Source organism: Delphinapterus leucas, chromosome 20 (assembly GCF_059928025.1).
Source record: "Delphinapterus leucas isolate spDelLeu-1000000601 "Yukka" chromosome 20, BTC_Dleu_Yukka2, whole genome shotgun sequence".
Lineage (NCBI taxonomy): Eukaryota > Metazoa > Chordata > Mammalia > Artiodactyla > Monodontidae > Delphinapterus > Delphinapterus leucas.
This window is the reverse complement of record NC_143148.1, coordinates 47,457,824-47,479,527: the sequence shown is the minus strand read 5'-3', so window position 1 is coordinate 47,479,527 and position 21,704 is coordinate 47,457,824. Positions and strand designations below refer to the sequence as shown.

Here is a 21,704-nt window from a genome sequence, read left to right as displayed (position 1 = left end):
CTTTCATGCCCTCTCCAGGGGTGACACTCTCCCTGAATATCCGACCTGGAGGCTCTCCAAACCCCGTCCTTGTGGGTTTTTATGGGGGCTTCATTACATAGGCACAACTGATTAAATCGTTGGCATTTGGTGATTGATTCAATCTCAGCCCCTCTCCTCTTCCTGGAACTGGATGATGAAAGACATCTTTACTGCTGTCTTCAGTTAGGAAATTACAACAGTTTTAGAACCTCTGTGCCAGAAACGAGGAAGATCAAATATATATTTCTTACTATATATATATACAATACCACAAACCCAAACGTACATCAACTGATAAATGGATAAAACAGAACGTGGCATATCCACGCCATGGACTACTACTTGGCAATGAAAAGGAACAAAGTTCTGATAGCTTCTACAACAAGAATGAACCTTGAAAACATGTGCTACGTGAAAGAAGCCAGTTGCAAGAGATCACATATAATACATTTATATGAAACATTCGGAAGAGACAAATTTGTAGAGACAGAAAGTAGGCTGTGGTTGCCAGGGGCCGGGGGAGTGACTGCTAAGGGGCACAGGGGTTTCTTTTTGGGGTGTAGTATACTTTAAAAGTTTGAGATTTATGGTATGTGAAATTCATCTTAAAAAAAAAAAAGAAGTCAAAGCCCCAAATCAGCAGCGTAATTCCCAGCCCAGGGGCACTGGCAGAGCAGTCAGTTCTTGCTCTGCCCACAGCTTGGGCTGGCGGGGCCTCACTCACTCCCCGTGATCTCACACTTGGCTCGGACTCACAGGGGAGCCGAGGGAGCTGGGGGGCAACCTGTGTTTCTTTACATCTCGTGGCATCTGCCAGCCCCACTGCACCCCTCGTGCCGACTGTACCTCTGAACCACAGGCTACTCCTCTCAGGTCTGGCTGCACAGGTGGGCAGCAAATCCTGGTGGTCGAATGCTGTCAGCGAGAAAAACTGCAAGGCAGCTGGGGCCAGGCCAGCGCTCGGCCAGACGTTGACCCCCATGAAGGCTGCAACGACCCACACCAGGTCCAGCAGGTACTTATTTCCCTAACAGAAAAGATGCTTGGGAAGAACCACCCTGCCTGAGAGGTCTGGCCTATGAGATGTCCCTACCCTGTGAGTGGCCCCAGGGCTGGGCCATAAGAGGCAGCTGTCCTCGCTCCCAACTGGAGGTAATGCCCTCACTTGTCTTCAGTCTCACATACAGGCACCCGCTCAAGGCACCAGGGGGTCCACTTCAAACCCAGCTCTAGTCCACAAACTGGAGACCAATAAGCTACACAGGGCTTTGTGGTCACAATCCTGAGTTCCAATCTTTTTTTTTTAAAAATAAATTTATTTATTTATTTTCAGCTGCGTTGAGTCTCCGTCGCTACGCGCGGGATTTCTCTAGTTGTGGCAAGTGGGGGTCACTCTTCGTTGCGGTGCGTGGGCTTCTCATTGTGGTGGCTTCTCTTGTTGCAGAGCACGGGCTCTAGACACATGAGCTTCAGTAGTTGTGGCTCACGGGCTCGGTAGCTGTGGCTCATGGGCTCTAGAGCGCAGGCACAGTAGTTGTGGCTCATGGGCTTAGCTGCTCCGCGGCATGTGGGATCTTCCTGGACCAGGGCTCGAACCCATGTCCCCTGCATTGGCAGGCGGATTCTTAACCACTGTGCCACCATGGGAGTCCCCCTGACTTCCAATCTTGACCCTGCTCTTCAGCCACCTGACCCTGGACCAGTGAACATCACCAGTGGACCAGTGAACAACCCTCCCCCCATCCCCCAGCATCTACTGCCGGGGCCTGTGCTGGTTGGAGGAGATGCAAGGCTGCAAGGCTGAACTAGGCCCTGCCTCGGACCAGAGTGACCTTGGGGGAGACGGGCCGTCCTGACGCACTGATAAGGCAGTGCCTGTGCAACGGGAGCCAGCAGCTCGGCCTGAGGGGGGCTGGGGGGCTTCGGAAGTACCTGAGCCCCAGTTTGCCTGGGAACCAGGGGTTAGAGGAAGGCACGCAAAGCGTTCTCTTAACTAGCAGAAGCCTTTCATGGATACAGGGCCAGACCCTGTGGCACATTCCAGGAAACTAGGCTTCGGCCCAGCTCCGGAGTGGGGTGTGGGGCTGGTGCAGAGATCAGGCAGAAGCCACAGGCAGAAGCAGGTCATCAAGAACTAGGACCCTGGGGCTTCCCTGGTGGCGTAGTGGTTGAGAGTCCACCTGCCGATGCAGGGGACACGGGTTCGTGCCCTGGTCCGGGAAGATCCCACATGCTGCGGAGCGGCTGGGCCCGTGAGCCATGGCCGCTGAGCCTGTGCGTCCGGAGCCTGTGCTCCGCAACAGCAGAGGCCACAACAATGAGAGGCCCGCGTACCAAAAAAAAAAGAACTAAGACCCAGGCAAAGAGGCAGGTCTGAACTTGGTTTTGCAGGTGATATGGGGGGCTCAGTTTCCTCATATGTGCCAATGGGGACTCGCCCTTGCAAGGTTGTTAAGATTACAGGAGATACTTCACGTACTGCTTCTGTGCTGAGATTTTTGGTGCCACAGCCGAGCTTGGTCAGTGGCCCTGGATCAGGGACTGGGCAGGAACAGCAGCGCACACATCGAGGCCTTCAGATTTCATCTCTGCACCAAAGAGAGTCTGCAGCGCCCATCTCTGTACACCTCCTCCTGCCCCACTGGAGAGCACAGCAAGCAAAGCTGCATTTTGAATTCTCATTTCTCACTTCGCATTTTGAATTCTCTTATTTTAGAAAGTTTAACACCAAATGGCAAATGAATGCAAATTACACTTCAATTGCACAATTAAAGCTGGAAATGTCGTCTACAGGTTCCTTCAGTGATCCCGGCCACGCCTCAAGATCTGTCTCTGGTCCCCGGGGGGCTAGAGCCAACAGACAGCCCCACTGTCTGCTGTACACACACACGCACGCGCGCACACAGCGTCCTTCCTGTCCCGTACAGTGGGAGCCCCCTTTAAGTGGGAGTCAGAGAACATACCATCATCTCCTTCAGCCTCCAGAGCAAGGGGCTTGAGAGGGGCTATCAAAATGGAGGGCAAGGAATTGCCTGAAGAGCAGAGTGGGGAGCTGGCGGGGAGCCGCTCCTGGTTCCGAGGCCCATCAAGTCCAGCCACTGGCTCTCCCCCAGCCAAGCAGCAAAACCACTCAGTCCAGGTGCTGGACTTGAGGCTACGGAACCACAATCCTGACGCAGGCCTAGGCCGGGACTCTGCCTCTGCCTGGGGAGTGAGGAGAGGCTCCAGGGGGCAACGCCAACAGGGGGCCTGGGACAGAGCAACAGAGACCACAGAGGAGCCACTCTCCAGCTGGACCTGGCTTTGAGTCTCTGTGCCAGCCAGGGTGTTAGTGCTCTACTTCCCTGGAGACCTCGCAGCCCTTGGCTTGAGGACAGGAAGCTCGGGGAGAAGGACACGGTGATCTCAGCAGCCTTGATCACGCTCACGGCCTGGACAAAAGGCCGAGAGCTATAAACGCACTGCTCGGCCTCTAGAAACGCAGAGCCAGTCCCCCTTCCAGAGAGCGGGCCGGCTGGGCCCATGCCTGCGCTGGCCTGTGGTCCTGGCTCTGAGGACGGGAAAGGCTCAAAGAAGCAGGAGGAAGCCACACCAATTAGTATGCACTACACAGCTTTTCGCGGAATGAATATAAAACACTTGTGCTTTCTTTCTGTGTGAGAGAAAGAAGGGGGGAAAGAGAGGGAGGGAAAAAGGTTACAAGAAAGCAATATTCTGCAGGAGGAGGAGTGCCTGCCGTCACCATGGCAACGGGTTGGGGGGGTGGGGAAGGCACATCAGCTGGTCCCTGGTCCCTGAGTGAGCTGGCCATCGATGAAGTGAAAGGGTCGGTGGCAACTGGGTAAGGAAAACATTTGACAAAGCAACTCTGAGGGGAAGGTGGCAGAGGTGAGGGGGAAGGGGTGTCACACCCTCCGTGGCTTGGGGAGCAAAGTAAGGAAGCCATGGGACTCCTGAGAAAGGCCTTCCTTCTAGGAGGTGACCTGACAGCAGCTAAGGGCACAGTTCAGTGTGGGAGGGGAGTCATCGTCTGGATGGGCCACGGCAGGCTGTCACCCCCTGCATTCCAGTAGGCCAAGGACAGTCTCCCGGATGGTGACTGCTCCCTCCTTCCCTTTTTGGTCCATCCAGGCGCTCTCTGTCCCAACACCTTGTCCACAGACCAGCCCTGGAAAATCGCTCGGGGCGGAAGGCTCCCTCCCCGCTCCGCGACACGTTCCTGTTGGTCCTTCGCCACCTTGGGAATAGCTGGAGACCCAGAGCTTTACAAGGTCAAAGCTTTCCCTAGGCTTGCAGGCCCGTCCTCTCCTCCTACCAAGACTCCTGAACATGAAGCCCCAGATGAAGCACTCAGCAGATACTGAATAAATTCTCGCTGACCTGCAGTGCCAGGCAGGAAATGGAAGATGGATGCTTCTGGACAGCTTCTGCCAAGGGGATGGCTGGAAAAGCCTCCCATTTCTCTACCCACTTATCTCTAAGAAGCTTTCTCCAAAGTTTGGCTAGGCCACTGGAGGCCCCAGATGTCAACTGGCTCAGCCTTCCAGTCCCATGAGGAGGGAAGGAAATCCCCAGGGTGGGCCCTTTCCAGTCCCAGCCAGGAGGAGGCCACAAGAGTGTTTCCAAGTGATGTACTCGGGCTGGTGGGAGAGGTGAATTCAGGCTGAAGGTCCTGGAGGCTGAGGTCTGCGGGCCACTGCCATCTGATGCCTCTGTCCAGAGCAGTGGGGCTGCAGGGCCATGCCTGAGAGCTGGATCAGGTCAGGCCACTCCTTACTCTTGGGAAGTGGAGCTAAGAGTAAATGAAGAGGCACCGAGGCCAGGCAACCACAGGAAGCCTTGGGGCCTTCTGCTTCCTTCCACACAGAAGCCTATCCCCTTTCTTCACAACGGGTACAGCCCAGCAGGCCAAGGCCTCTTGAGTTCCTGACACCTATAGAATGGCTTCTGCGGCTGGTGGAATCAGCCAGAGAACTGACTCTAGGAACACAGGCTGCCGTTCCCAGGAAGGGTCCCCTGGGGGAGCCGAGGGAAGGTCAAAGGATCTCCACAGGCCCCGCAGCAGTCAAACTATGGAGCTCTAGGTGATGGCACCTGGCACTAGCCGGCACTGGGACTGAAAGCCCCTGCCCTGGACACAGAGCAAACCTAGGTTGGAGAAAGCAGCGACCAGGCTCCAGCCTGGCCCAGCGCAACCCAGCCCAGGAGGGAGCGGTTTTCCCAGAAAAGCTTTCCGCTGCAACGGGGTCAGAGCAGGCCATGCCCAGCACTCTTGGGAGGCGGGTCCCGCAGCCTTGCAGCCCTGCCTTCTGCAACAAGCAAGGAAAGCACTGCCAAAAACACTTAGATTTGGGGGTGGGGGAGAAGGACGGCTTAGGCTTAGACCTATTTTCCCACTGAGAAAACTACGCAGATTAAAACCTTGTATGGCTTGGTAAAGCAAAATCAACTTAAAAAAAAAAAAAGGATTATATCTTGGTTTGTTGCCTGACTTTGAAGCATGCCCTTAGGAATCAAGATTGCTTTCTTTTCTTTCTTTCTTCTCTTCTGCTTTTAGTGAAGTTTGAAATGTGCCATACATGCCAAAGGCCAGCACCTACTGCTTATTAAGTTCCACAGTGACAGCACAGCATGGGTTCTGGCAGCCTAAAGCCTTCCAGCCTCCATCCCTCTGAGGGGAGAGGAGGGAAAGGCCAGCCCGGGGTGAGACAACTTGGAGACCAGTCCCCCCCGCCCCCGCCACCCCTTCTCTCCCACTCCCAGGGCTTCCTGCTGAAGCCAGCCATCACTCACTTGCATCCCAGAGGCCCTGACCAGTAGGTGCACCTCCAGGAGGCAAATTCTCCCCACGAGCCAGACAGGGAACAGGCAAGGGGCCGGCCACGCTGCGGGCAGCTCGGGAGCAGTGCGCACCCTGTTATAGCTCAGTTACCAGGCGATGAGCCGAGGGGCCGCTGTCTCCGGGGCACCAGTCCATGGCAACCAGGAGAGCGGCGTGGGGCTGCCCGGTCTCCTGCCCACTACCAGGTCTCCACTTAATCTCAGCGTGCTTGCAAGCCACTCAGCTCTGGTCCGAGGAGGCAGAACCAGGCCCCAGCAAGGGAGGGAGGAGGGTGGGGCAGGCCGCAGTGGGGTCAGCTCACCACCTGCCCCACCCCGTCTCTTCACTTGCTCATAAACGCGTCTGGGCACCTCCTATGTGCTGGACACAGCCTCTGTCCTCATAGAGTGTGACAAGGGCTGTGAGAGGGTCTGAGGGCACAGGGTGCTATGATGACACAGATGGGGACCTGGCCGGCCTTGATGAGCAGGAGTGGGTGGCGTACGTGACAAATAAGGCTTCGTGGACTCACGGAGCATCAAGCCGAGATCCTGACCTAGTTACTTCACTTCCCTGAGTCTGTTTCCACTTTAGTAAAGTGGGGACACAGCAGAACGCACCCTCGAGGGGCTGCTGTGGAGACGGACTAAGACCACGCCTGCTGGGTGATGCCCAGCACAGGTCTGGCGTGGAGCGAGCGTTAGGTACACTTCCTGTCCTCAGCATCTCTAGCAACCAGAACTCCCCACCCCGTCCGTGGGCCTTGCAAACTGCCAACAGGAAGATGTCAGGGAAATTTAGTTGACTCAGCTTTGGCCGTCTCTGGAGGAGAAGAAATCGACACACATCTTGGGAGAAATTTTGACTTCTCAAGATGCTGCAAGTGGGGTGGGGGTGCGGGTAAAAACAGGGCCCCTGGCCTGGCCACCACCACAAGGGCTATGGAGAGAGGGCATCAGGGCTGAGAGCTAGGGGCCTGGCCCCTAGCCTCCCAATAGGATCTTAGGCTGATCTGTTCTCAACCAGAGACAAGCATCAAAATCGTTGCGGGTTGTGGAGAATACCAGCACCCAGGCCACGAGGCTGCACCTCAGAGAACAATTCAGGAGGTCTGGGCTGAGGCCCAAACAGCCGGATTTTAAAAAGCTCCAGAGAGGGGTCCCTGGTGGTCCAGTGGGTAAGACTCTGAGCTCCCAATTGAGGGGGCCTGGGTTCGATCCCTGGTCGGGGAACTAGATCCCACGTGCACACTGCAACTAAGAAGCCCGTGTGCCACAACTAAAGATCCTGCATGCTGCAACGAAGATCCCTCATGCTGAAACTAAGACGCGGTGCAGCCAAAACAAACAACCTACCTATTAAAAAAAAAAGCTCCAGAGGATTCTGACAGTGGCCCTGGTGTGCGTGGCTCCCTGTGGCACTTCTGTTGGGTTGTTGGACTTTGACCTTTCTAGGTGAGGTGACTGATCACTTCCTGAGTTCAAGGAGAGATGGGCTGCGGCAGGTGGTCTGCTCATCCCTGGAGGCCAGTCGGCCTGTAGCTCGGCTCTCTGGGAGCCCCCAGCCCTGTCCAGGGTAAGACGGTTTGCAACCAGCTCCCCTTTGTGGACTCCCTCCTGTGCCGCCCAGCCCTACTTCGGGAAAGCAAACCTCCCCTTCATCTGCCCTTCTCAGTCCACCCTCGCCTTCACCAGGAGGCCCCTGCCCAACTCAGGTGCTCCAGTTACGGTGCAGCTCTGGGTCCTCACTTGCCCATCAGTGGAGGGAATCCAGACAGAGATGAAGACTGAAAACCCTCCCGGCACACAAACCTGCCTTCCTAGAGCAGGTGATGGCGGCCGACAGCGAGTACTGTGGGTCCCCCCTTACCTGAGGGAGGCTGATGCGGGGCAGTGAAAGCACACAGTGCAGAGATATGGAAGGATGAGAGCAGCAGGCCTCCCCATAGGCTCAATTCTGGGACTGAGACCACGCGCCCCTCTCCCCTGCCCCCTCCACGGCAATCGTCTGCGTCAAGGGCTCACTGCAGAAGACCTTCCAGGACCTCTAGCGCTGACGGCCAGTGCCTCTGCTGGGCCGTGGGGGCCTGGGGCCACCTGTCCCTGTGGCTTGTGACTAGAGGCCTGTGTCTCTGCCTTGCTGGCCACAGCTTTTCTCCCTGCTCATTACTTCCCCTCCTCTCATTTCCTCTCCAAAGCCTCCAACGGAAGCCGCAGGGTCAGCCCCAGGGAGAGCTGAGTGGACCAGCCCCCGGAAGGCTGCAGCAGGAGAGGGTCCACACCTTCCTTGTTTCGGCTGTCTGTGCTGTGGCCCAGCTCATCTCTCCATGTGAGGTGGGCTCTCGGCGAGAGGAAGCAAGTTCTTGGCCCCTGACATCTCACCCCTCGGTTCTCCAGGCTGGCATCTGACCTGATCGTGTGATCTGACTATAAAGAAATCTTCGAAATTGAAGCGGGGGGTGGTGGGTGGTGGAGGGGTTGTTTTTGTTTGTTTTGGAGAGTGGATGGAATGAAAATTGGAGTGAAATAAAAACTGAGGCAAGGATATGAGAAGGAAAAACAAGCCCCATTCTTACAGAAGACTGTCCACTTTTGAGCAGGCTGCATTAGTATTCCAGGCAGTGGAGTCAGGACCACACAAAGTCAGAGCTGGAAGGGACTATCACGATCCAGTCCAACCGCAATTTAGGGAGGGAAATGGAGGTGAGGAGATGCCGTGGACTTGCCCGGTCCCACGGGGAGAGTGGGCAGCGTGGAGCAGAGGCCTGTCCTCCTGCTCTCCACCCAGGCTGCTTCCACACCGCCCCTCAGTCGTCCCTGCCACTGGCCCATTCCTTCTGGATGGGGCCGTGGGTGGGTGAGCAGCCCCGGGGCAGCCCGATGGGGCAGGTCAAAGTCAAGTGTGTCCAGGCTGAAGAGTAAAGTGCACCCCATCCCGGCGGCACTCCCGCTGTGCAGCGAGGTCAGACCTCCTGCGGGGTTTTAGATGTTCTGCAATCAGACAGAGCTGACTTCCAATTCTGGCTCCTGGCAGTGTGACCTTGGGCAAGTTATCGTCCTCACGCCTGAACTTCGTCTTATGTCAAACTGGGGATAATGAAAACCACTCCAAGATCACCAGGCAGGTTCCTTAAGGCAACAGATGCGATGCACTCTGACCAGCACAACTACCCCATAAACTGGTTTCTGCCTCTCCTTCTCCCAGACACATGGCGTCCGGCACACAGTGACCAGCACGGTTTCCAAAGGACGCCAGTGCTGGGGGCGTCGGACAGGCCATCACTGGCTCTCTAAGCTGCTGTCAATTACAGGGGCCTCTAAATAAGTGGCAGCCCTCATTTCTGGGGCAGACACTGAGGGATGGCCAACTTCCAACAGAAGGCCCTCCTTCCCGAGGGCAGGAAAGCACAGCCCGTCATGCTGGAATGTGAGTCAGAAGAGGAACCCATGGGGACTGGCGCCTCCCCACCACCCACAGGGCACAGCTCTTGGGTTTGGGGCCTCCCCCAATGCGGAAGGCTCTGTTGCCACCAACTAAATCCCTTTACAGCAGAGAGATGAATCCCTGGGCCCAACTGGCCGACCCCGCCAGACCATAGTGACAAGGGTTCCTGGGGAGAGGAAAAGTTGAGGGAGTGCTTTTGTGGACCAGGTGGGATGAGGGATGGAGAGGGAAAGGGACATGATGGGACAGCACGGCTGCCGCTTCCCGAGGCAGAAGAAGCCAAAGGCAGCCTCGCCCCAAGTCCGCGCCGGGGGACTGGGCTCAGACCTCCAGTCAGCAGCAGCAGCGGCAACAGTCACAGCACAATCCCAGAGCCACTCTGCCCATCCCTTATACCGGCCTCGGCCCGTTTCTCTTTGGGGCGACTCAGCGTAGCCCCGCAGAGCTCTCTCTTTTGAGAGATTTGAGAACCTCTCCCGCTCCATTTCTCCTGGGATCTGGACCATGAAAACAAATGAAATCCTCTCCCTGTCCCCCAAAGCCCACCACCCTCAAATATAGTCGTGTCTGTTCCCTGATAACACCCCTGCTGGTGAGGGTCCGAGCGCCCCGAGACAGAGTGGGTTGATGGGCCAAGTCTCGCACTAGAGAGAAGAGCTGACGGCCCCCCCTTCCCTCGGGACTCAGCAGAGGGCGGGGCAGCTCTTGCACTCCCGCCCACAGGTCTGGACACTTCTGGGACATACCATGGGGTAGAGGACAGGAAAGGCACTGGGCTACTCTGGACTAGGGTACATCACTGTTCCCATGGGGGACTTTAAGTACCTTTGTTAGATGCCCCCAGATCACTTCTTAGACCCGTCTAACTATCCCCCCATTATTCTGGCCTCCTAGTCATGGCTGTTATGTCCCACTGGGTGTGACAGCCAGACCACACTCTCCATGCAGTTAATGGATTCCGGAGTTAGAAACTCTACCACTGCCGTGAGTAATGCCCTCACTAACCTACCTTCCAAAATTTCTAGAATTTGAACACATGAGCCATAAACTCCCATCCACAATTTCTCTTCATAGTTACTTTGCAACTAGGGGAGGGGAAAGAGGGGGGGACTTCTCCTGGATTGAGAATGTCTGCTCTAAGGTGTTAGGGACACCCCAGCTCCGAGATGTTGAGAAGCCTCTGGGAGGCTGCCTCTGGTGGCCCCAGGAGGTGTGCCCCTCTGGATCTCAATGGCATCAGCAAGAAGCTGTGGCAGTGAGAGGCCCCAGTGCAGGTCCTCTGCTGCGGATGGCATTTCTCCTCCTTCCCTTGGACCCGGGGCAGCCAGCTGGGAGCCCCTCCACCGGTGACACTGCAACACAGCCCACTGACGATGGGCTCCCCGCTCTGGGCAGCGCTATCTCAGGGCTGCTGGGGGGCTGACAGAGGGGGAGAAAGCACAGGATGGGGTACCGGTCCTGCTGCCTTCCTCTTGGTTTTTCTGTGACCTGGAAATGTACGATGAACCCCCAACAGCCCCACCTACTCTGGCCATCTGCAAAGGGCCTGTGTGGTCCTAGAGACAGGCAGGGAAACGGGACAGAGACCTGCTTCCATTCCAGCTTCTGCTGCTGAAACTGAGGCAGGAAGGACGTGGGGCAAACGTGGAGCCCACCTTCCTGATTTCAGTGTGTCTCTGCCATTTTCACAGAAATTATAACCAGCGTCGGAGGAGCTAACGTTTACCACGTGTTTACATGTGCTGCGTCCTGTGCTGAGCATTTGACATTCTCGATCTCATTTAATCATCACAACAACCTGGGGGGGGTGGTTCCACCATTACTTTCGGTTTTCAGATAAGAAAAGTGGGCTCAGAGAGGCTATGTAATTTGCTCAAGGGCAACCAACTTTTTTTTTTTTTTGGCCCCGCCATGCGGCATGGGGGATCTTAGTTCCCGACTAGGGATAGAACCTGTGCCCCCTACAGTGGAAGCGCAGAGTCCTAACCAACTGGACTGCCAGGGAATCCCCCAACCAACTATTACGTGGCAGAGTCAGGACCAGACTCCTGGACAGCCTGGCCACCGGGCTGCACTGTCACTCGGGAAAAAATATTACCGGAAAGGAATGCCCCTCAAAGTCACAACAAAATTTTAAATACTGAAAGTAAACTTCATAATGAATAAGACCTACAAAAAAGACCTCGAAGCTTTACAAGATGACTCAAATGGGGACAAGCCCTGCTCCTGGGCAGAAGAGTTCAACAGAGCGAAATGCCAATTTCCCCTGAAGAACTTGGGGTGATGCACAGGTTGTTAGGAAGGGCCAGGATCGGACCAGGAGTTTTACTCTGTCCCTTTAAACAGTGGTCTATGAGGCATGTCCAGACATCATGGCCCTTTGAGCAGGCTGGAGCGGTTAGGCTCTTGCCCATGGTCCATGGTGAGGAGGGGTTAGAGCTCCTGTGATTCGAGCTCAGGTCTGGTGGCTGGCTGTCTGGGATGCTACATTCCCTTGGAGGGGCACCAGACATCCTTCCAGGTCTCTTCTGAGACTGAGACTTTTTATTTTTAATTCTACATATTTCTTTCTTTAAAATAGATTTTATTTTTTTGAGAAGTTTTAGGTTCACAGCAATACTGAGCAGAAGGTACAGAGATTTCCCACATACCTCCTGCCCCTGCATGCGCACAGCCTCCCCCTTATCAGTCTTCCTCACCATGGCAGAGCATCTGTTACGATCGATGAACCTACGCTGACACATCAATATCCCCCGAAGTCCATAGCTGACATGAGGGTCCACTCATGGTGTTGTACATTCTGTGGGTTTGGACACATGTATAATGACACGTACCCACCATTACCCCCTGAGGATTTTTTTTTTTTTTTGGCTGTGCCGCATGGCATCTTAGTTCCCTGACCAGGGATTGAACCCACAGCCCCTGCAGTGGAAGCGAGGAGTCTTAGGCACTGGACCGCCAGGGAAGTCCTCCCCCACCCGCTGAGGATTTTAAATCCAGGTCAGGAGGCAAGTTGTGCTTGAGAGTAAGATGAGGATGAGGAATCACCGAGCCACCCCTCCCCCCACCCCCTTGCAACTGAGCCAGCCGCACCCCCAGGAACATGGAGAAGACCTGTCCTCTGGGGGCTCACGGGCAGAGCCCGCCCCGGCAGCTGCAGGCTCGGGAGGCAGCCGACAACTGGCATCTTCCGGGCAGGGGAAGAAGCAGCCCCACCTCCCACCAGGGTCCAGCAGGAAGCTCTGTGCACGTGCCATGCATTCTGCGCTGTTGAATCGGGGTTGCATTTTCACTTAAAAACAAGTCATTGGATCTCCAGCTAATGGGAGGTTTTCTACTCCAGTGCGAAGAATATTAATTTGACACCTGCAAATTCTTTCTGACAAAAGGGATTTTCAGATAAAGTCTGCAAGGAGCAGGCGGTACTGAGGAAACAGCCGCTTCTCCTGAATAAGGTAAAGCAGAGACAACCTGAGGATGCCAGATGGGTGTGGATGGACTACCAAGCTGCCACTGGGGCGGGGGAAGGGTGTGGACTACCAAGCTGCCACTGGGGCAGGGGGAAGGGGAGGCGGACAGAGAAACAACGGCACACAAGACACCCCAGTGAGGCCACGTGCCAAGGGGACTGTGGAACATGGTGGTGGGAGGCAGAGCTAGGTCTCTAAGGCTCTGCCCCTCCCTGTGCCCAGCTCTTGCATCATTAACACCTGGGTACACTCTGTCCCCCGGGGGCCAGTGGCTCTCACCAAGGGTGATGGGCACGTGGGTATATCACAATCATCCGGGGAGAGAAAAATATTTGCAACATACATGATAAATGGAATGTCCCCGATATACAAAGAGCTCCTGTAAATCAATAAGAAAAGCGGACAAAGGGTCAGGGGGCTGAGGGAGAACTTTTTCAGAATACACACACCCCTCTCCACACCAGACTGAGAGAACTCTTCTCAAGAACTTGTGGAACAAGAGAAAAAGGCATATGGGGATGACGATATGACTAAACACGAGCTGGGGTTCTGATGTGGGCGGTCAGGGCCGCAGGTGGTGAAACACGGGCATGGTGGTTAAGCGACTAAGAGGACGGGCTTTGGAGTCAAACAGATCCGGTTCTGAGTTTGGCTCCACCACTCCCTGGCTGTGTGCAGCTTAACCTCACCTCGCTCGGCCGTGTTTTCTGAACTGTAAAATGAAATGATAACAGTATTTCCCCCACAGAACTGTTGAACCTTCTCTAGATACAACAGCTAAGGGGTCTAAGCACAGTTCCTGGCACTGTAACGACCTCACACAAGTCAGCTGTTACAAATAGGCTAAACTGTGCCTTGAGGCCCCAGGCTGGATGTACGGCCCTGCGTAGGGTGGGCCACAGTTACATTCCATCAGCGAGGGGGCTCTGTGAAGCCCTCCCTAGGAAGGGGCCCCTCCCCACCAATCTGACTGTGGTCCAACTTGACTAGATGGCCTTTCAGGGTCTTGCACCCCAGGGAGCTCCAATCTGAGATCAGGGCTGTACCTGGAAGTATTGGGATATTCTCACAGACAGCACTTCCTAGATACCCTGGAAAGGAAGCTCACTTCAGAAGAGGGACTTTGTCTTGTTCATGGCTGTATTTCCACTGCCAAGTACACTGTACCCTCTCAAGGTCACCAGATTCGGCGGGGGACATTTGCGGACGTGATTCTGGTGAAGAACCAGGATGTGGCAAAACCACAACTCGCCACTGATACTGAGGTCCCTAAATCCCTCCCCTGGAGAGATGGGAAAGCAGGGACGTTCACGGCTGTTAGAGGAGCACCCTCCCGCCTCACCCCACTCCGGTCACTGTCCCCAGGAGCAGCTGCAATCCCCTCCCCACCGGAGGCCCACAAGATGGGCCCCAAAGCCCCACAACACCTGGCACTTCAGCAAATCGAGCTCCCACAGCCGCAACCTGAACAGAGCTGTTTCATGGACTGCGTCTCCTCCGGCTCCCTTCAAATGCACACGCACGCAAAGACCGATCGCGAGCAAAGAAGGCTGGATGGGCTTAAACGACTCCATTTAAAGGACTGAAAACTCAGCTGCTTCCACTGCAGTACTCGGGAAGGAACCAATCAGCAAAGCTATTCTCTCCCTTTTTGTATTGAAATGAGGGCCGTGACTGCGCAGTGAGTCAGTCCTAACTCAGGCAGAACTGGGCCACGTCCACCTGGGCCTCACACTGCAGAGGTGGTGGGGGAAAAAGGGGGTGGTGGCGTGTGTGTGCACAGGCGTGTGTGTGGTGGACAGGCAGGAGGGGACACGGGCAGACTCCCAGACCACCTGCTTTGAGTTTTCTGGAAGTGCAGAGTCCCTGAGAGGACCTAGAGGTGGACACCTGCCTATCTGCATCTCTCTTCAGCTCAGGTTCAGGGAAGCAAAGTCAGGCTGCAGGACAGCTGCCCTGGGCTCCACACAAGCCTGGTACCAGCCCGGGAAGGACCAAGGTGCCTCCTGCCACGGGAAGTCATGAGCCACGTCCCTCTCCCTCTTTCTCCCACCGCGCCAGCCCGTCTGCTCTTCGTTCCCGCTGGGCAGCTGGGAGGTCTGCAGGTGCGCGCGAGCCTGCTGCCTCACCGAGCCCACAGCTGCCCGGAGCCCCGAGGAGGGAAGAAGAGGGGAGGGAGGGGCGGGTCAAGGCGCGGGCCGCCAGCGGCCAACACAGAGCCTGGAGCTGGTACTGGCGGAGGGAAGGGATGCTACCCCGGCAAATGGCAACACCCAACTACAAATCCTGCCCCTTGGCTGGGAAGCAGGGGAGTCCTGGTGAGGAAGTCCACGGAACAGAACGCTGCTGGGAATGGCGTGGGGAGAGGTGCGGCTGGAGGAGCCCCTCCCCCACATGGCCAGATGCAGGGTCCTGCTCCCCCTGCCCCACTCTGAGACACCCCCCCCACCTGGGGTTACTCCTGCTGCCTGGGACGGGGCCAGCCTCTCCCTTTAACTTTCGGTGACCCCAATAAACGCAAAGCTTCAGGGTCCGATTTCAAACTAGAGGTCAAAATGGAGTCCAGCTGAAATGAATCACAACGGACGCTCCTTGAGTGCTTAGCGGGTGCCCAGCACAGCACCCGGCATTTTTCGTGGGTCATTTCGTTCTCACAACCCCGTGTGCTGTTACTACCCCGTCGGACAGAGAAGGAAACTGAGGTGCGGAGCCGGGCAGTGACTTGCCCAAGTTTGGGCAGCTAGGCGGGATGGACCTTGTCCTTGGGCTCCCCATCACCACTCTCCACGGCCTTCCAGGGACAAGGAGCTCCCCGCCGGACTGGTTTCCTCGCCAGTGCCCTGACCCAGCGCTCTCTTCAGAAGGGCCCACAAAGACAGCGTCCTTATTCCCAAAGCTGAGGGCAGTAAACAGCTTTTCTCTTAATGGATGCACCTCACCAGGTAGGAGGAATAGGGTGATTTCAGGGGTGTTGATTTACGAGAACAACAACAACAAAATGAGCACCCCTCAGCTACACAATCCCATCAAAAGGAGAGGCTGGCAGCCGGGGCACAGAGGAGGGGGCACTGGTGACCTACCTCGTCGGATTCATCTGATAACGTCTGGAGTAGGGTAGGGAAGAGGCTGTCTGTGTGCCGGAACATCTGGAGAGAGCAGAGAAGCAGGGACCCACGTGAGCTCCCCCACTGCAGGGAACACCTCCCAAACCCCCCTCAAGACACCGAGGGCTCCTCAGGCATCTGCCACCGCTCTCCTGGTCACGGTTTCTCCAGAACTGCAACGACCAAAATCCTACCAAGCACGGGCAGGCCCTCAAACTCCACCCAGAAGCAGCCGCCTGGCTTGCAGGGCTGAGGGGCCCGGGGGCTCACCTTCCGGGGGGTCTTGATGTAGAGGTGGTAGAGCCACTTGAGGACAGCGATTCTGGTCATCATCCCGATGGCCATGTTGCTGAGGTGGCAGCTCAGAACCTGCACAATCCCGTCGAGGTGGAGGGTGACGGGGGCCCTCTCAGTGCTGCGGGTGAGACCAGGAAGGAGCCAGGTTGAAGCCCATCAGGCCCCCGCCCCTAGAGCTGCAGACGCACCCTGGCCCCGCACACTGAGAAACGCACGCTCAGCCCGCTGTCCTGGGGCAGTGGCAGAGGGCACACACCGCGCAAAGCGCTCAGAGGGCCCCTCTCCCTCCGCTCCCCTCCTCCGTCTCCAAGGTAGGAGCTCCAACAACCACGTCTGGGGAGGAAAGCCGTTCTGCCGGGCAGCCACCCGCTTCCCCTTTTTCTCTTTCCAGCACTAGCAGGCTTGTACCAGAGAAAACCTCTCTGATATCAAAGAGCTCTGCCCTAGCAGACCTCATGGTTGAAAGACTGTTTAGCGCCCTTAGGGCATTACGTCCAGACCCTTTGTTGATAAAACAAAACCACCATGTCCAGAGAGTCCAGGGGATGACCCCGGTAACACCCCTTAAATCCAACAGGTCCTTCACCAGGCACCCAAAGAACACTTCTCCCGTGAGGACAGGGATCGTGGCTCTTCACCTCGTCACACTCCAGGGCACTCAGCACCACGTTTGACCTGGTTGAGAGGCCTTGAGAGCTGCCTGTGAAGCTGTAACATTCTTGTTTGAGTCGGGGAAGAGGTGACACAGCCTCAGCCTACAGAATGGAGCTTGTTCAGAATGTCTTTGCTCCAGTGGGGCACAGGCTCCCTGCTTCCCTGGCCCAAAGCCCTGCTGGTCTCCAGGCAGAGAAAAGTCCCGCCAAGCAGCCCCAGGAAGGTTGGGTGCTGCTGGGACACTGACACTTAGCCCTCTGCCCAAAGCACGGTGTCCAGGCATTGGCCAGGGTTGTCGGGGATGGGGACGGCAAGGACAGAGGGCCTTAGGATGTCAGGCAGGGGCTCCTTTCCCCTCCGACGCAGGACACTATCGCTCGCCTGTAAAAAACGGCCTTTCATGGTATTTCCAGGCTGCTCAATTATTCATTTGCATCAGGAACTCGATGCCTGTGCTTTCCCAATTCGCCTGCAGACTTCCTGAAGCTCATCTGAAGTGAATTCCTACCGGGCATGATCTTAGCTCTGTTAAGTGCTAAACGGAACTGCTGTTTAATACTGTTTGATGATTCCCCATGGTGCTCGTTTCGGGGGTGCAAGTGGGCACTTCTATCCTCTGGTGGTTAGAGGGGCTGGGCGTGTGAGTGACGCGACCCAGCAGACCTGAGCCTCTGGGTGGGGCTGCCACTGAGATCTCCCCAAGAGCCATATGTCTGGAAGTTCTGGGGTCTTTGGTAGCCTAAGACACATGGGGAAACTCCCCCACAGACAGACAAGTCCAGGGTGGCAAATGCAGCCTCCCGGACAATCTCTTAATCTCTCTCACACTCACTGTCCAACAGAAACATAATGCGAGTCACAGATAGAATTTTATGCTTTTCGGTTTTATATTAAAAAGTAGAAAGAAAACAGGTGAAATTAATTTTAATGATATATTGTAATTAACCCAATATACCCCAAATGTCACTTCAACACAGAATCAATATAAATATCAATATATAGATTAGTAATAAAGCACATTATATTCTTTTTATGTCCGGAGTCTTTTAAACTCCGTGTGTCTTTCATGCCCTCAGCACCCTCAGCTCAGATGGACCACGGCGCACACACTGGGCAGCACATGTGGCAGGCTCTGCAGGGGCAGGCTGGCAGGCCATCCCAGGGCTTCCCAAGCATTTTCTTTTCTTCTCTGACAATTTCCTAGACACTCCTCTCCCTCCTCCGATGGCCAGGATTTACTGTCTAATCTCCAAGTTCCTCTTTTCCCCATAGCACTGGCCTCCTACTGAGCACCTTCTGGGGTGCTCTGTAAGCTCTTCTCCTTGGGTGGGCAGGAACTTGGAGATTAGTGTCTCCATGGCTGGAGACACTTCAGATGCCTACCTGCAGCCCAAGGCCTTAACAAAGCGAGCTCGGAAAGCAGTGGGGAATGAACGGAAGCCCCTTCCCTGCCTGCACTCTCCTGACCCCGTGAACCCAAGGTCTGCAGTGAGTCCCTTTCCACAGCAGGAGCTGCCACATGGGGCCCAGGGTGCCATGAGTGCCCCATGTCTGGCAGGTCGCTGCCACATTCTTAGCTGAAACAGCCCTCAGGAGGGAGGCCTGGGGGACTCAGGGCTGCACTGATCTAGCACAGCTGTGTCCTGCTGGTGGGGAGGAAGGCAGTGCCAAACCCAGCTCCCCCATCCACCCTGCAGTTCAGGCCCAGTGGGGTGTATGAACCTTGCTGGGGTAGGGGAGACAAGATGACACACGGCTCTGATAACAGTGATGACGGCGATGGTACTCAAAACGATGATTACTCATGTTCTGCATAAATACTCTGTGCGAGGCATCATGCTGAGCTCTGTACCTGCACAGCCGATTCACTTCCCTCAAGGGCCCTATGCCAGCAGCAATGCTGTTCCCATTCTGGAGACGAGGGAATCAGAGCACAGAGACGTTAAGTAACCTCTCCACGTTACACAGCTGGGGAGTGGCGGAGCTGGCAACTTGAACGCGAGCATCCGAGTCCAGAGTGGCCTCACCCACTGCATGGCACTGGCTCCTAATGGGCCGCACTCAAGAGAGTCCACGGCAGCACCATTTCCGCGCGAGAGAGGACACTGGGGAAGCCTGGTGCTGATCTGTGTTTGGAGTGGGGGGCGCTCCAAATCCAAGTGGCCCAAATAGGATCCCAAGATGCCAAGGATAGACAGTCGCTCGGCCAGCTGGGCTCCTTAACTCACAGTGGTCCCGAGATGCTCCTGGCCAGCTGAGCATCTCTACTGAGGGCAGAAATCGATGCCCGTTATGGCATCTCCCTCAGGTGGCGCTCTGTTGGGGCCAAATAACAAAGGAAGGATTTCATGGAGCTGGCGTATAAACTGGCAACACTGTGTGTGCTAACAGTCTCCGACTTTCCCCACAGCAGCCCTCCCCAGACACGGATACCTTTGGACTGATGGTGAGGCAGGGGTCAGCTTCAAACAACCAAGAACTTCATGGCTGAAAGAGGCCCCATGGTTCATGTAGACCATGCACAGATGCACAGATGGTCAAAGTCCTTTGATGCACAGATGAGGCAGTATGGGGCCTGTCCGAGGCCATGAGGCATGGAGAACTCACTTCCTCAGCTGGAGACGCTCTCCCTGGCTCCCACTTCCCTTGGCTGGCTGGAGGTGAAGGCCATGGGAAGCAGGCATGGCCCAGGGCACCAGGGAAAGGGAGGATAGATGATCCTGCCCGCCTCTGAGGGGACAGCTCTCAGCTGCTACGCTGGGTGGGCTGTGTGTGCTGGGCTGTGTGTGCTGGGCTCCGCGCGTGCTCAGTGGGAAGCCAGGACTCTGGAACCTGGGCCCCTCCTAGAGCGGGCACGCTGCACCCTGTGCTCAGCTCCTGAGCTGCTGGGCTGGAGCCGGAGGTGCGCTCCCTCCACCCTGGTTTACTTTACCCAGAAAGAACAGAACGGAGCTCACTCACAGTTTAAAACACATTTCTGCACCGGTTCCAAAATGTCTAGACTAGTCACTCTTGAGGGCTTTTGAGTTATTTCAAAGTGTCTCCAAAACTCCATTTTCATGGAGCATTTTCTCATAAAGCATCTCATAATGAAGGTCTTACAAGTATATGTACTACGACTTCTAAATGAATGGTGCTACTGTGGCTATTAAAATATTGATTTATTGAATACGGCTTCTGATACTTCTAATACATCGTGATAAAATCCAGCGCTTCTCTCTGGGAAGCAGCACTTTATTTCTGTAATGTCTAACCCTTGATGGCACTCATATGTTACGGCTCTAATCAAATTAGAACAAAGGTAAATCTAAAAGGGAACTGTTGCTGAATTCAAAGTTGTTTTTTATAAAAGATCTTTACTAATTCTTTCAATCAGCAGGTGCTATAAGTTGGGAAGCATTGATTTCTAGATCTTTCTGCTTGCCTTATGCAGCCAGCTATACCAGAAGACCCGTACTAAATGTCCCCGATGACACTGGTCCTCAGCGAGGCCCAGGGCTTCAGAGTAGAAGCTTGTGCCCATGGCAATGCCTGTCTGGGGCTCCTGTAACAGGTCACAGGCCAACATGCAAAGCTCCAGCAACTCTCCAACTGTGACTAATGAAGCTGAAATGCGTGGGCCTGGGGGTCAGACAGACTTAGTAGCCTGAATTCCAAGCTCGTCACTAGCTAGCTGAACAACTTTGGGCAAGAAGTTAACCTCTCTAGGCCCGTATCCTCACTTGTAAAATGGGGATAATGACAAGGTTCTTGTAATAATAATTGTAGCTGAAGTGTGTAAAGTGCTTTCTGTGGGCGAGGCACCATTCTGTGCTCTTTACATGCTTTAACTCCTTTAAGCTCCATATACCACTACAGGATGAGCAGATCATCACACCCAGTTTACAGATGAGGAAACGGAGGCAGGGAGAGGTTAAGCTGCTTGCCCAGGGCCACACCGCCAGGCATGGTGAAGTCAGGATGTGCGCTCAGGCAGTGGGATTCCACGGCTCAGAGGATTCACGGTGATGAAGAACGTGCCTGGTGCACATAGCAGCATTAGACAGGGAGAGAAGGAAGGGGAGGGACAGAGAGAAAGAGGTGTATACTATTCTTCCTTAACCCTTCCCTCAGCTGCAAGCACGCTGCCTCCATCCCTCTTCCCGTCCTCCTAGGGAGTCCGGTTTCCAGCTCTGTATGCATTTCTCATACTCCTGGAGGGTTGAGGAACCCAGCCTCCGGTACCTGGAGCCCTTCCTCACTACGATGACCTCGTAGCCCCTGCTCATTCAGATGGCTCTCCCCTGTGGCTATTGTTCACCCGGGGCCGCCTGGGGCTTTCCCAGCATCTTGGGACAGAGGGGACGTGAGGAGGAAGAAGAGGCTTATGCTCTTGGGTTGTCAGTTACTCTCCCTGTGTTTAGGGCCAAGTGAGGATTTAGAGATTAAAAAAAAAAGTCTGGGGTGCAAGAATTGGCTTCGAGGAGATCCCTGAACCCCTGAAAGTGTATTTAGAGTTTTGTGAATAAGGGAGAAGGCCCAGAGCTTTCATCAGATTGAGTGTCACCTCGCTGACCGTGTTCTGCCAGGGGGGGATGCTTCTCTGCCATGGGAGGGGACCCCAATTGGGCTGCTGCCCTAGGCTGGCCTGAACTTAGTAAAAGTGGCACCCGCGGGCAGTGCCCTGGGCGAGCGGAGCATCTGGAAAACCACAGGGTGGGTTATGTTTCTCGGTGTCCCTAGAAGATGCCATCTTGCCCAAGCTCAGTCCCCCTCTGGCAGCACCAACTGGTGGAAGTAGGCACCCCACCCTCCTGTCCTCAGCTGCCGTCTCCAGTGGGTGGGGGGCCGGGCTCAGGTTCCACGACTCTGAAGGCCGCCCTCCTCTCTGGCATAGCTAGTGACTCAGATCGG

General features: G+C 55.3%; 1 protein-coding gene across 1 annotated transcript in view; it reads right to left on the bottom strand.

Annotated features, from left to right (window-relative positions):
• The window catches only part of VAC14 (VAC14 component of PIKFYVE complex), a 97,765-nt gene that overhangs the window by 50,745 nt on the left and 25,316 nt on the right, over positions 1 to 21,704 (bottom strand). The window contains exons 11-12 of the mRNA XM_022583235.3: positions 16,131 to 16,275; positions 15,837 to 15,902 (exon numbers count right to left, since the gene is read on the bottom strand). Coding sequence (XP_022438943.2) covers positions 15,837 to 15,902; positions 16,131 to 16,275 — 211 coding nt within the window. The remainder of the gene's footprint in view (positions 1 to 15,836; positions 15,903 to 16,130; positions 16,276 to 21,704) is intronic.